We start from the raw sequence: 16,648 nt of genomic DNA, 5'->3' as shown, positions 1-16,648 counted from the left end.
GCATGAAACATGGCTCTCTCCAAAGAACATTCTTTCTCTCAAGACCCACACACTTAACAACCTAAATTCTCAGATTTTTTTGAAATATCAAAGTCAATTTATTCCTTCTTCAAATGTTCTCTTCTCAATATTGTTATATGTTCTCCTAACCTTTATGCTCTGCCTCCTTCTCTACATAATCTACCATTTCTAGATGTGTTCAACTCCATTGCCAGAACTAGCAATTCCCTCGTTCATTTATCATTCTGACACAAATGGCTTACTAACTGCCAAAACTAGAATAAGCTGACATATCTCTGCACTTAGTGTCTCTGCATCTAGTTTTTTGAGTACATTAAGAGATGACCGCATAAGCAAATTTACGAATTTTCAAATTCAGAGTTTTCAGTTTGCAGGATGTTCAGTGCTACTTGGTATTCACTTCACTTGATCTTTAAGATACATGCCTTTCATTTCCTGCTCCATTTTTAGTTCAAATCTTTACTCTGTTTGATGTTTCCCATCCTAACTTCTCACCCCAAGCAAGCGACCTTGTTTTTAAGTCATGAAGTGCATACATGTAATTAGCAAATAAACCCAAATCATTTTGCAGTATATATGCTTATTAAATCATCACATTTTATACCTTAAACTTACACAATACTCTGTCAATTATATTTCAATCAAAGCTGGGAAAACAAGGAAAGCCAACTTCCTATATCCATCTACATCTTCACATTTATTTACTTCTCAAAGGAAACTCTCTGTTTCTTTCCAAGGAAAATCCCTTTTCTTTCTGATTTCTACAATTATTTGGTCATCCTTCCCCACCTCCATTATCTGCACATCTTTTTCTTTTCTAGTATTTCTTCAAATTGATGTATTGTCTAAGAAGAAAAAAATATCTTCATTAGTCCTAATCCTTTCCATCAACAGCAACTACCTTTTCTTTTGTCCTCCTTTCAAATCTGGAGAGATTTTTATACTTTCTTACCTCCTTCTCATTTCTAAAACCACTGAAGACTGATGGCTATAAATACTGTTTTTTCTAAATGTCAAAAGGCCAAACTAATCACCTGACCCATGAATACATTTCAGTGACTTTCCTTGACCTTTCTATGCATTTGGCATTGTTGAACTCTTTCCCATACTTCGTTTTCTTTTCTTCTGTAGGATCACCTTGTTCTCTTGTTTGTTGCTGATTTTTAGTCTCCTTGTGTTATTTACCTTGACTTGCCTTCCAATTAAACATTTTTGCTCTTCTAGGATTTTACTACCTCTCATTAACATATCATCCCATCCATTGATGTATTCAGTCTGTGCCTAGACTTGGACTGCACATGTAAATGCTAACTAAGCATTTGTTGAGTAAATGGATAATGAAACAACTATAGTATTTGGTAACATGTCATCACATGGAACTTAACACGCCTATGCACCCAGATTTATCTCTTAGGTCCTGCTTCCTACTCACTTTTCATTTGTCACATTCTCTCAAAACTGCAGCTTTTTTCTCACTTTTAAAAAATGATAATAGCTACCTTACAAAGGCCCCCACTCTTTCACTATTGAATCTGGAGTGTAACCAACCCCCCAAATGTGCCTTTCTGTATATTCCTATAAGCAAAGATATAATATGCTCATCTAATATGGTTTACTGCTATTAAATGGGTAAGAGATGGCAACATCAGAAACATCAGAATTAGAACTTTCTTCACTTTAATTTCTGTTAATCAGATCAATCCTTTTCTATGATTATAGGCACTAAAGATGTAATCAGTATATGTAAACATGTAAATTTGGGGGGTTTACTTCTATTAATACAGAGATTTGTAGGATCTAGATTGTAAATGTCACAATTACTTTCATATGACATTTTTTTACTTGCAAAAATAAGTTAGTAAATATGTCAAAAGATTTATTTAAAAACACATATTAGAACATTCACTGTTAAAGTGGAACAAGAAGTGAAGTCTATGCTTATACAAATAATGCAAAAATGGAAATGCATTTGCTTCTAGCATGAATTGAAGGAATTTAAAGCATACAATAAAGAATATAATGTCATGCAACAGATACTCCAGTAGAACAACTTGTCATGTTCTACTCTTGACAGTGGAAATAAGATTTATACATTTTTAAAATTACTAGTATAATCAACATATATGTAACTGCTTTTGCATTATTTAGATTATTTGACATTACAATTTTTTTTGTTTTCTACTTACCACATATTCATTATTATTATAATCTGTATAATAATTAATTATATTTACATATTAGACTGTTAAAACTTAGAATATTTTATATATTAAAATTCAATAATAACATTCATACCTTTTAAACAATGTAAGTGTGAAACATATTTAGTAACATCTTTTCTTCTCCCTTCATTTGCAAGCTATGCTACAAAATATTCACTAAGGAATTTCTATCCTATTGACACTCTCTATGAAGTATGATTTAAACATTTAAATGACCCCTTCAGAATGTATTCTATGAAGAAATTCACCTATTCTGTTCAGCAGATCTGTTATAATTCATAGGACAAGCATTTAAAAGATACATAATATAATATTTTACTTATTGCCAAAATAATGATATAATTAATTATGATAAGACTGTTATTTAAAAAACTAAAAATACTAATGGACTCTATTTCAAATATAATGTCTTAAGAACAATTATATTTTTTCATATGCATGACATTTTGTTGCCATCAGCTAGTTTGTTTTTTTTTTTTTAATCATGTAAATTTTGTTACAAATTTTAGTATAAAGTTTCTACATGGTCATTTAAGAGGAAAAAATGCAAATAAAATGCACCTTGAAGTGTGAGTTGTTTGGACAGCTTTGGTGTAATATCAATTCCATTCTTGAGCCAGCCAAGCTGAGGGTTTGGTATCCCCTCTGCATGGCACCTGAGACTTGCGGTTACCCCAGGTTCTCGAGCCTGACTCTCTGGATACACCCGGATTACTGGAGGGACTACAAGAAGAAATGGGGAAAAAATTGAATTAGTAAGCCATATTCTTTGATTTTCCAAAAATTGCAATATGAGAAAATTGCCAATTATATATTTTAATGATACATATTTCTATAGATCTTAGTTTCCAAATATCATCGTCTGCAAAAATGTGCCAGTTTTCCTTACATAAAAGTTATTCTGAGACTATGCCAGGAAAGATACAAGCTGAGTCTGGGATATCCCGTTTTGGTAATAAAAGAAGTTTTCTCTCTTTTTTTTTTTTTAAAGATTTTATTTATTTATTTGAGAGAGAGAATGAGAGACAGAGAGCACGAGAGGGAAGAGGGTCAGAGGGAGAAGCAGACCCCCCCGCTGAGCAGGGAGCCCCATGCAGGACTCGATCCTGGGACTCCGGGATCATGACCTGAGCTGAAGGCAGTCGCTTAACCAACTGAGCCACCCAGGCGCCCTAAAAAAAGTTTTCAAAGGATGATAGAAACATCAAAAAAAAAAAAAAAAAGCTAACTTAAAGGGACTCTTATTTGCCAAATATGAGAAAATTTGAGCATTAAAATAATTAGCAATTATAAAGAAAATAAGGAATTAAATAAGACTTAAAGAATTCAGTTATATAAATGAGTAAATGAATATAAAAATGAGAAAGAATGAAAATCTTTTCCTTACCACAGCATGTTTAAAAAATCAGGATAACAATTACATTTACAGAAGCATCCAAAAAATAAAATATTTAGAAATAAATTTCACCAAGGAGGTGCAAGATTTTTACACTGAACACTGCAAAATGACTTGAAAGAATTTAAAGAAAAACTAACTACATGAAAAGTCATGTGTTTATGAATTGAAATAATTAATTAGTAGGATAGTAAGAATTGGTAAGAATTATCAGTAAGATGACCATACTCCAAAAAAATTGATCTATAGATACAATGTAATCCCTATCAAAATTCCAACTGCATTTTTTTTTTCTTTTTGCAGAAATGGAAGAGCTAATCCTCGGATTTATCTAGAATCACAAGGGACCCCCAAATAGTTAAAACAAATTGAAAAAGAATAACACTGGAGGTCTCATACCTCTCAATTTTCAAATATACTACAAAGTATGTGTATGGTATATATACAAATATATATACATATATATACATATAGTATACACACACACACACATATATAGTAACCAAAACAATGTGATACTGGCATAAGAAAAAAATTTAAGCCTATGAAATAAAGTTGGCAATGCAGAAATAAAACTATTAATCTTTGGTTAATTGATTTTCAACATAGATGCCAAGAAATAGTCTTTTCAAGAACTGATGCTGAAACAACTGGATATCCATATGCAAACAAATGAACTTGAACCCCTACCTCACAAAATATATATAAAAATTAGCTCAAAATTAATAAAAGACCTAAATGTAGGAGCTAAAATAATAAAGCACTTAGAAGAAAACAGGGGTAAATCTTCTTGACCTTGTATTTCACCATGGTTTCTTAAATGTGACCCCAAAACACAAGCAACAAAAGAAAAATCAATAAATTGAACCTCATTAAAATTAAAATTTGAGGTGCATCAAAGGACACTACCAACAAAGTGTAAATACAACTCACAGAATAAAACAATATTTGCAAATTATATCTGATAACATACTAGTATCCAGAATATATAATGAGCTATTATAATCCAGCAACAAAAGGCAAACCACTCCTTTTGCATAGCAAAGGAAACTGTCAACATAATGAAAAGGAAACCTACAGAATGGGAGAAACTCTTTGTAAACCAAATTATCTGATAAATGGTTAATATCTAAAATATACAATGAACTCATACACTTTAATAGAAAAAAGCAATTAAAACATGGGCAAAGTACCTAAATATACATTTTCCAAGGAAACTGCAACCTCAGAAAATATCTAATACTGGGACCACCTGGCTAAGCTGTTCTCCAATTCTTTAGTTGTCTCATTTCTCTACTTACTATCTCATATCTCTATTGTCCTGTTATTGTCTCATAAGGTAATAAATGTTTGTTGTTTTAAGCCACTAAGTTTTAGGATAATTTATTGTTTGCTAGTATATATAGTTAAGTTTCTTGGTAGAAGAGGTTTCGTCTTATTTGATCATTATATCCCTTTGCATGGTTGAGTGATAAAAGTATTGTAGAGCATGAAGCGTTCCTCAAAATGCGTATTACAGCCGTACTACGTATCTTTTATTCACGCTCACACTTTAGCATTTGTTATTTAGAATGACCATGAGAACATATGTACCCTGCATTTGCCTTAGTAAGGATATGACTTGGTAAATAAGGAGAAACACCCTGGCTCTCAGGGCAAGAATTTTCTGCTGGAGCTCTCTTAGCAAAAGACAATGGACAGAAATGTTCACCTGGACCATCTTGCTCTTTGGTTAACTAATATACTTTGAACTGCGTGATTTCTTTTATTTTCACCCAATGGAATGCCTGTCAAAGATGCAAGGTCAACAACCAGACTGAGACTCTCTTTAGGCTCTCAACTCTAGCCCAAAGTTCATTTCACCACTGTTCTTTCTAGCGACTAGAGTGGCCATTGTATATACAAATTAAATTGACTAACAAATAAACGTCAGCCTTCTAGATTTACTGAAGTTATAAAAGTAATTCAAACCAAGAAGCCACAATCAGGACTACAGATACGCTTATCATCCTACTGGCCCTTTCATTTTGGCTATACAGTAGAGATCTTAAACTAGATTCATATCAGCTCTAACATGGAGACAAAGGGAAGGAAGGGGTACTCAGAAATGCCCAGCAATCCTTTCAAATCGAAGCTGGGTCTTGACTTTGTGAATTGCCTTTAATAGTTTCTGGAGGAGAAAAATAATAAACTTCCAAAGTTCTGGGCACCAGATTTTTGCTGCATCCTTTCATCCTCTCCTAAATATAATTCAAAACAAATGCGCTATACACAAACATCCACAACAATAATGGGAGTGGAACCACGCTCTGATTTCTTTTAGCCTTGATGACTATTTAAATGGTGCCTTTTGAAATGTCAAATATGTTTTCAAAAATAGTCCTCATAAAATTTCTGCGCATACTTTCTTGGTAACATAGAGCACATATTTAGGCTTTTGGTATATATCTAAAAGCACACAGTATTTTTTGTACCTTTTTATTATATTGGAGGTTCAAGTAAATAACTTTTTAAAGAGATACGATAATATACTTCCAGCAAAACCACATTACCATAAGATCTGGAGTAAAGACACTTTTTTCAAATACTCAGACCTAATCTCTAATCTCTTAACAACTCAGGAGTTAGGAGATGAGCTTCTTAAAAAGACTTACATAGAGTGCCAAAATGGAAAACTACTCTCTCAATAAACATTTAAGAAAAGAAAATGTATCTTGACACAAAACTTGTAGCCAAAGCAAGGACCAATGTTTCATGCAACATTCTTTGGAATAGCAAAAAATTAAGATGACCTAAATATATTGAAGATTAGTTTGAAATGAAGCACATCAATTAACTCAATGATAACAATAGATTCTACATCATTCATATTTAAAAATGTAGATATTATATAGGTCATCTATATTGTCGCTGATACTCCCCAAAGGACAACTTTTCAAATAAGATGTTCAATTTCTCCCTGTGTTCCTACTTGTTTCTACTTTATTGACACATTTGCATGTGAACTGAAAGGAAAACAATGAATAATAATGTTTGCCATATTGAACTTTTATACCCAACTAGATATATCGTAGTTTGAAAAAATAGCAATGCTCATATAATATGCTTAGTATATTGTTATCAAGTGATGGTCTGAAAAATATCTCTTAACTTACACATAATTGAAGGATAAGTGATTGGCTTAACAACTATTTAACCTCAGTGACAAGCTACACATTTAAAAGTAGGTTATTTTTCCCGAGATACATATTATGAAATATAAATGAGGATTGATGGCAGCTTGAATTAAAAAGTCAATAATCCTCCAGAGAACATTTCAAGCCATTTGTTACAGTCATTTTTAGTTAGAAAGTGCACTCTATGAACTTGTCTTTCCTTGCTGTTAGTGTTGCATGAATAAAGAAACTGATGAAGACCAGCAAAGAGTTTTCACATTGGATTTAGAATCCAGTCTGTGTGTGCTATCATGAAAATCTTTAAATAAGGCTCCCAATATTTTAAGCCAAAGGTAATATTTAAAAGTAAGTGTATATACACTGAAAATTTCCTAATGATATTCAATGTCTCACCAAAATTACTCAGGAAGCAGTTTATTTGATATAATATTATCTAATAATGTCAAATGATATCTATATTAAATAGTATAATATGTGCTTATATGTATATAAACACATTAATAACGTAGTTGAGATTATTACATATTGTTCAATATCATTCTATAAAATATAATCAAATAAGTTTCTGTCACTTAAAAAAAGAGATATAAGAGGATGTAAATATGTGAAATTTATTCATGAATAAAATTTAAGAAACACATAAAACATGATCTGTTTATTTTAAATTTTAGGATAATATACAAATATTTATTGAGCAACTTCTGAGTGTAGCAAATTGTGGTAGATGACTTTCTCTCTCCATCTCTTATATGCTATGTTTTATACATTAACATGCTGAGTGAGTATTGAGTTCAGGTTTTGAAATTAGCCAAATGAACACTGGAAAAAATGCATTTTGTCTTATCTGGTAACAATTATAAAATAAATGTTCCCATACACATAACTACTGGAATTTGACTACTTGGAATCTAAATATAAAATCTGATTAGGTGTTTAGCAGTTATATATAAGGTATATTTGAGGTCCTTGAAAAATTATATTTTAAAATGTAAAGATCAAGTAATTATCAGTGCATTTATAGTAATTTGGAGAGGTATTAATAATTCACCTCAAATGGATGCAACTTCTCAAGGAAACTGAACTACTTCTTTCCGTAAGCCAGCTAAGATAACTATCATCTTGTGACTATATTGAACTAATACAATAAAATTGTATTTAATTTATCTAATGGTTCTTAGAGCATAAAGTATAAGTAATCGGATACTGTATATGGAGGACTAGTTGCTCTAAGAATACATACTTAAGGCTAATACTTTTTAACTAGTTATAGAAATTAAAATGGGAATGGGGTTCTGATACTAAACATTAAATTTAGAATCAAAAAGGTAGATAAGCTAAAGAAAATACAGTATAACTAGTATAAGTATATTTTACTGGATCTTTCTTCCTGGAAACTTTGGGGTCTGTATGGAATCAGTTGTGAAGATTTATCAGCTCAAAACCACAAAGTATTGAATAATATTAATACATATAAAACTAAGTAAAGATTGATGGATATATTTCTTAAAGGTCTATAATAACTTCCTTGTATTAAAATAAATCAGTGTTTTTCTCAATATTAGGAAGTATCTAATAGAATCTAATCATCTTTCTAATCTAGTATTAGAAACGATCTAATAAAAAAAATAGATATCTATAAATACTAAGCCCTGCTTTTCTCATCCTTTAACTTTTATTCTGTGATCTTTCTTTAGAAATCGCTGCATTGTTACAGAAAGTATAAAAACAGTATAACCTGCGTACTTTGGAAGCCTGATTTTCAAGTCAGGAAGCAGAGATCACTGACCCAATACAGTGACTGCAATCCTACTGAAAACAGAAATGAATTTAAGGTGAGTTGTCAGGTCACTGGTATGTAAACAACTAAACATTGGATATTTTTTTTTTTCTTGATGCCATTTTCTTGTGTTCTTTTGAAGGAGTCTATCACTGCTCTTCCACAAATTATTCACACAGCTGCAACTGTTAGAAAAGTTCTAAGAAAGCTTGAGGGTAAGAATATAAATGGCTCTGAAGTAGTGCTGACTCACAGTGGCATCTGGATTGTTCTGTTTGTATTATGACTTCCCTTGTCATTAAAGCAACTTTCCTATGAAAAATTACAGACAGAGTTTAATAAATATTTTAAATGCTACTGAGATTGTTCAATGTCTTTTGTCTCTGACATTATTAAAGCCATCAATTTCTCTTTAACTTTGTCCCAAAGCAGTCTTTTTATATTCATGACTTTCACACTGCCTCTTGTCAATATTACAAAACTCTCTGATCACATTATTGCAGCCTTCATAAAAATGTAGAGAATGCAACGAATGTTGGAGGCGAAACATAAATTAACAAAAACAGACTTATGGTCATAAACTTTTGTGATTTTTCTATTGGGTCTTCCTATTTATCCTACAGTATTTTAACAAATCACAACTTTTTAAGATATTTTGAAAGGGACAGCAGTCTATCCTAGTTTATGAACTTACATCTATTCTACTGATCCTTAAAGTTAGTGGCCCTTTTAATCCCCAATTTAAAAAAAAAAATGTCAAAAGCCATCATTTACAGAAATGCTCTCTGAAACAAAACCTAGCCAAAGCATTCAAGGTAATAATATAGAATGTTGTTTTTCTAAATCAATGAAGAAAGAATTAATGAAAAAGATAATTTAATGTCTGGCACATGATGGATACTGTTTTTTGTTGTTGTTGTTTTGTTTTCTTAGACATTATTTACCTTTGTTTAATATATATTTAATTTAAAGTTTCAGGAGATCTCAAATTATTTGAGGCATGGAGTGTGCAGTAGATACATTACAACAACCCCTCCACATACACACCTGAAAATCTGAATGTATTTTTAACACTCTATGCTCTAAGGGATAAAATATGTAATTTCTCTAAGTCTCAGTTTCCCCATTTATAAAGTTTGAAACCCTTCCTAGGATTAAATTGATTAAAAGAAACAATATATGGCAAGTTGAAATATTAGGTGTCTTAACTCGCACACTTTTTCCAGAAATCATATTTTTGCTATTACATGCAGAATGAGTGAAACTTAATAGGAGAAATGACAAATGTATGTAATTTCACTAGTCAATACCAATTGATTAGTAGAAATGGACTTTTTAGAGATCCAAACTGGAAGTGGCCTATACCCACGCATGGGTTCAATGGGATAGAAAAGTTATAATTGATCAGCCATATCTGCCAGGACTAGAGAATGGGAAATGGAAGCAAGACACATTTTGCAAACTTCTTTAATGTTTAAGATGTAAATATAAACCCTATGTAAATATAATATATAACTAGATTTATTCAAAGCTGCCTCTAAAATAATTCTAAACAGGTCGAGTGAATCTTCTAAGCTCTTCCACAGTCACATTTGTACCCCATTGGCCATATAACTAGTAAGTGCACACATGCCCTATAAAAAGGGTTTTTGTGACTGAAGAGTAAGAAAAACAATTGCATTAGTTAGCGCTTAAAAAGATATGAACCATTTATTTTTTTTTTATTTTTTTTTTATTTTTATATTTTTGCAATATTTAACCATTAAAAAGATATGAAAAACATATGTCTTTCAATGTAATATTAAAATGTATGGCGGGGATGGAGCAAGATGGCGGAGGAGTAGGAGACCTTGATTTTGTCTGGTCTCAGGAATTCAGCTGGAAAGGGATTGAACCATTCTGAACACCTACAAACTCAACAGGAGATCGAAGAAAAGAATAGCAACAACTCTCGGAACAGAAAAGCGACCACTTTCTGGAAGGTAGGACGTGCGAAGAAGGGAATCCAAGGCGATATTCGGGAGGATAGATGGTGGGGGAGGGGGCCTCTGTCGGCCACTTCTGGCAAGTGATAGAGCCTCGGAGCACAAAATCGGAACTTTTAGAAGTCGGTTCTGCTGAGGAACGTTGCTCCAGTGGCTAAGTGGGGGATGGAACCCTGTGGGACAGTGTGGTCTCAGGACCCTCAGGGTCACAAAAAGACTGGGGGTACCTGAGTGAGGCAGAGCTCCCAGGTATTGGAGCAGGGAAGCCGGCTGCAGAGACGGAGCCGAGGAGCGGGCTCTCAGCTCGGGGTTGCCATAAACCGTGATCCGCGGCACAGTTGGGCCACTGCTCCTCCAGCTGGGACCCAACAAGCAGCAGATCTGGGGAGACTCACCTTCCTTCCCCGGGAGGAGTGGCGCGGGAGTGCACCACAGGGATCTGCTGGGTTTGGAGGCTCCACACCGAATTGGGTGCCATAGATAGAAACGCTCGGTCACAGGCCTGGTGAACACGGAGTGTGGCCGGAGATCGGGGAGATGGAGTGACTGACTGCTTTTCTCTGGGGGCGCACTGAGGAGTGGGGCCCCAAGTTCTCAGCTCCTCTGGGGCAGAGATTGGGAGGCCGCCATTTTCACTCTCGGCCCCAGAAAGCTTGCAGGGAACAAAAGCTCCCCAGAGCAAACCCGAGCAGATTACTTAGCCCGGACCAAGCAAGGGTGGGGCAATTCCACCTCCGCCAAAGACATTTGGGAACCACGGCAAAAGGCCCCTGCCCCAGAAGATCAGTGAGAACAGCCAGCCAAGACCAAGTTTACTGATCACTGAGAACAGCAGAACTCCAGCACTAGGGGAATAAGGCACATAGAATCTATGGCTTTTTTACCATGATTCTTTAATCTTTCAAAGTTAATTTTTTTTAACTGTCTTTTTTTTTTTTTTACTTTTTCTTTTTCCCTTTTTCAACCAACATCTTATCAATCCCTTTTTTAAAAAACATTTTTATTTTTCATTTTTAGAGTCATATTCTATCCCTTCATAGTAGTTACCCTTATTTTTGGCATATATATATAAATTGTTTTCTCTTTAAAATTTTGAGATAGTTTCTTCCAACAGATCAAAATATATGCTAAATCTCTAGTGTATGGTTTGTTCTACTCTCCTGCCTGATCACATTCTCTCCGTTTTTTTTTTCTTTTTTTTAATCCTCTTTTATTTTTTCAAACAACTTCTTATCAATTCCTTTTATAAATTTTTTTATAATTTTCATCTTTACAGTCATATTCCATCCCTTCATCATATCAACCCTTATTTTTGTACATATATAAGTTTTTCTTTCTTTAAAATTTTGGGAGGCACTTTCTTCTAACAGACCAAAATACACCCAAAATCTTGTGTGTGGCACTGATCTATGCACCAGCCTGATCATATTTGATCATATTCTGTTTTTCTTTTTTGTTCTGTTTTTGTTAGTTTTTATCTTCTTCTTTTTCTTTTTTTTTTTTTTTTCTTTTCCTTTTTTCTTTCTTTCCCTTTCTTTTCCCCCAGCTTCAGGTCTTTTCTGATTTGTTTAGAGTATATTTTCTGGGGACATTGTTACCTTGTTAGCATTTTTTTCTCTCATTAATCTGTTCTCTTCTGGACAAGATGACAAGATGGAAAAAATCACCTCAACAAAAAGAACAAAAGGTAGTACCGACTGCCAGGGACCTACTCAATATGGACATTAGTATGATGTTGGATCTAGAGTTCAGAAGCATCACTTTAAAGATACTAGCTGGGCTTGAAAAAAGCATGGAAGTTATTAGAGAAAAACTTTCTGGAGAAATAAAAGAACTAAAATCTAACCAAGTCAAAATCAAAAAGGCTATTAATGAGGTGCAATAAAAAATGGGGGCATTAACTGCTAGGATAAATGAGGCAGAAGAGAGAATCAGTGATATAGAAGACAAAATGATGGAAAATAAAGAAGCTGAGAAAAAGAGAGATAAACAACTACTGGATCACGAGGGCAGAATTCAAGAGATAAGTGATACCATAAGACAAAACAACATTAGAATAATTGGGATCCCAGAAGAAGAAGAAAGAGAGAGAGGGGCAGAAGGTATATTAGAGCAAATTATAGCAGAGAACTTCCCTAATTTGGGGAAGGAAACAGGCATCAAAATCCAGGAAGCACAGAGAACCCCTCTCAAAATCAATAAAAATAGGTCAACACCCTGACATCTAATAGTAAAACTTATGAGTCTCAGAGACAAAGAGAAAATCCTGAAAGCAGCTTGGGAGAAGAGATGTGTAACCTACAATGGTAGAAACATTAGATTGGCAACAGACCCATCCACAGAGACCTGGCAGGCCAGAAAGGACTGGCAGGATATATTCAGAGCACTAAATGAGAAAATTATGCAGCCAAGAATACTATATCCAGCTAGGCTGTCACTGAAAATAGAAGGAGAGATAAAAAGGGTCCAGGACAAACAAAAACTAAAGGAATTTGCAAACACAAAACCAGCCCTACAAGAAATCTTGAAAGGGGTCCTCTAAGCAAAGAGAGAGCCTAAAAGGAACATAGACCAGAAAGGAACACAGACAATATACAGTAACAGTCACCTTATAGGCAGTACAGTGGCACTAAATTCATATCTTTCAATAGTTACCCTGAATGTAAATGGGCTAAATGACCCAATCAAAAGACACAGGCTATCAAATTGGAGTAAAAAACAAGACCCATTGATATGCTGTCTGCAAGAGACTCATTTTAGAACCAAAGACACCCCCAGATTGAAAGTGAGGGGGTGGAAAACCATTTACCATGCTAATGGACACCAAAAGAAAGCTGGGGTGGCAATCCTTATATCAGACAAATTAGATTTTAAACCAAAGACTTTAATAAGAGATGAGGAAGGACACTATATCCTACTTAAAGGGTCTATCCAACAAGAAGATCTAACCATTATAAATATCTATGCCCCTAACATGGGAGCAGCCAATTATATAAGGCAATTAATAACAAAAGCAAAGAAGCACATCAACAACAACACAATAATAGTGGGGGACTTTAACACCCCCCTCAATGAAATGGACAGATCATCTAAGCAAAAGATCAACAAGGAAACAAAGACTTTAAATGACACACTGGACCAAATAGACTTCACAGACATATTCAGAGCATTCCATCCCAAAGCAATGGAATACACATTCTTCTCTAGTGCCCATGGAACATTCTCCAGAATCAATCACATCCTAGGTCACAAATCAGGTCTCAACTGGAACCAAAAGATTGGGATCATTCCCTGCCTATTTTCATACCATAATGCTTTGAAACTAGAACTCAATCACAAGAGGAAAGTTGGAAAGAACTCAAATACATGGAGGCTAAAGAGCATCCTACTAAAGAATGAATGGGTCAACCAGGAAATTAAAGAAGAATTAAAAAAATTCATGGAAACCATTGAAAATGAAAACACAACTGTTCAAAATCTTTGGGATGCAGCAAAGGCAGTCCTAAGAGGAAAGTATACAGCAATACAAGCCTTTCTCAAAAAACAAGAAAGGTCTCAAGTACACACCCTAACCCTACACCTAAAGGAGCTGGAGAAAGAACAGCAAATAAAGCCTAAACCCAGCAGGAGAAGAGAAATAATAAAGATCAGAGCAGAAATCAATGAAATAGAAACCAAAAGAACAGTAGAACAGGTCAACGAAACTAGGAGCTGGTTCTTTGAAAGAATTAACAAGATTGATAAACCCCTGGCCACACTTGCCAAAAAGAAAAGAGAAATGAACCAAATCAGCAAAATCATGAATGAAAGAGGAGAGATCACAACCAACACCAAAGAAATACAAACAATTATAAGAACATACTATGAGCAACTCTATGCCAGCAAATTAGATAACCTGGAAGAAATGAATGCATTCCTAGAGATGCACCAACTCCCAAAACTGAACCAGGAAGAAATAGAAAACCTGAACAGACCTATAACCACTAAGGAAATTGAAGCAGTCATCAAAAATCTCCCAAAAAACAAAAGCCCAGGGCCAGATGGCTTCCCAGGGGAATTCTACCAAACATTTCAAGAAGAATTAATACCTATTCTTCTGAAACTGTTCCAAAAAATAGAAATGGAAGGAAAACTTCCGAACTCATTTTATGAGGCTAGCATTACCTTGATCCCAAAACCAGACAAAGACCCCATCAAAAAGGAGAATTACAGACCAAGATCCTTGATGAACATGGATGCAAAAATTCTCACCAAAATACTAGCCAATAGGATCCAAAAGTACATTAAAAGGATTATCCACCACGACCAAGTGGGATTTATCCCTGGGCTACAAGGTTGGTTCAACATCCGCAAATCAATCAACATTATACAATACATTAACAAAAGAAAGAACAAGAATCATATGATCCTCTCAATAGATGCAGAAAAAGCATTTGACAAAGTACAGCATCCTTTCTTGATCAAAACTCTTCAGAGTATAGGGATAGAGGGTACATACCTCAATATCATAAAAGCCATCTAGGAAAAACCCACAGCGAATATCATTCTCAATGGGGAAAAACTGAGAGCTTTCCCCCTAAGGTCAGGAACGTGGCAGGGATGTCCACTATCACCACTGCTATTCAACAAAGTATTAGAAGTCCTAGCCACAGCAATCAGACAACAAAAAGAAATCAAAGGCATCCCAATCAGCAAAGAAGAAGTCAAACTCTCACTCTTTGCAGATGATATGATACTTTATGTGGATAACCCAAAAGACTCCACCCCCAAACTGGTAGGACGCATACAGGAATTCAGTAAAGTGGCAGGATAGAAAATCAATGCACAAAAATCAGTGGCATTCCTATACACCAACAAGACAGAAGAAAGAGAAATTAAGGAGTCGATCCCATTTACACTTGCACCCAAAACCATAAGATACCTAGGAATCAATCTAACCAAAGAGACAAAGAATCTGTACTCAGAAAACTATAAAATACTCATGAAAGAAATTGAGGAAGACACAAAGAAATGGAAAAACGTTCCATGCTCATGGATTGGAAGAACAAACATTGTGAAGATGTCAATGCTACCTAGAGCAATCTACACATTCAATGCAATTGCCATCAAAATACCATCCACTTTTTTCAAAGAAATGGGACAAATAATCCTAAAATTTGTATGGAACCAGAAAAGACCCTGAATGGTCAGAGGAATGTTGAAAAAGAAAAGCAAAGCTGGTAGCATCATAATTCCGGACTTCCAGCTCTATTACAAAGCTGTAATCATCAAGACAGTATGGTATTGGCACAAAAACAGACACATAGATCAATGGAACAGAATAGAGAGCCCAGAAATGGACCCTCCACTTTATGGTCAACTAATCTTTGACAAAGCAGGGAAGAATGTCCAATGGAAAAAAGACAGTCTCTTCAACAAATGGTGTTGGGAAAATTGGACAGCCACATGCAGAAGAATGAAACTGGGCCATTTCCTTACACCACACACAAAAATAGACTCAAAATGGTTGAAAAATCTCAATGTGAGACAGGAGTCCATCAAAATCCTAGAGGAGTACACAGGCAGCAGCCTCTTCGACCTCAGCCGCAGCAACGTCTTCCTAGAAACATCGCCAAAGGCAAGGGAAGCAAGGGCAAAAATGAACTATTGGGACTTCATCAAGATAAAAAGCTTTTGCACAGCAAAGGGAACAGTCAACAAAACCAAAAGACAACCAACAGAATGGGATATTTACAATGACATATCAGATAAAGGGCTAGTATCCAAAATCTATAAAGAACTGATCAAACTCAACACCCAAAGAACAAATGATCCAATCAAGAAATGGGCAGAAGACATAAACAGACATTTTTCCAAAGAAGACATCCAAATGGCCCACAGACACATGAAAAAGTGTTCAACATCGCTTGGCATCAGGGAAATACAAATCAAAACCTCAATGAGATACCACCTCACACCAGTCAGAATGACTAAAATTAACAAGTCAGGAAACGACAGATGTTGGCGGGGATGTGGAGAAAGGGAAAACTTCCTACACTGTTGGTGGGAATGCAAGCTGGTGCAACCACTCT

General features: G+C 34.7%; 1 protein-coding gene across 3 annotated transcripts in view; it reads right to left on the bottom strand.

Moving 5' to 3' along the window:
- FSTL5 (follistatin like 5) overlaps positions 1-16,648 on the bottom strand; it is a 684,607-nt gene that overhangs the window by 141,499 nt on the left and 526,460 nt on the right. For all 3 annotated transcript variants that reach the window (XM_035022792.1, XM_035022794.1, XM_035022795.1), the window contains exon 8: positions 2,805-2,966. In XM_035022792.1, coding sequence (XP_034878683.1) covers positions 2,805-2,966 — 162 coding nt within the window. The remainder of the gene's footprint in view (positions 1-2,804; positions 2,967-16,648) is intronic.

This window comes from Mirounga leonina, unplaced genomic scaffold (assembly GCF_011800145.1).
Source record: "Mirounga leonina isolate KUSES-001 unplaced genomic scaffold, KU_Mleo_1.0 Mir_176, whole genome shotgun sequence".
Classification (NCBI taxonomy): domain Eukaryota; kingdom Metazoa; phylum Chordata; class Mammalia; order Carnivora; family Phocidae; genus Mirounga; species Mirounga leonina.
This window is presented reverse-complemented; position numbering and strand designations above follow the sequence as displayed.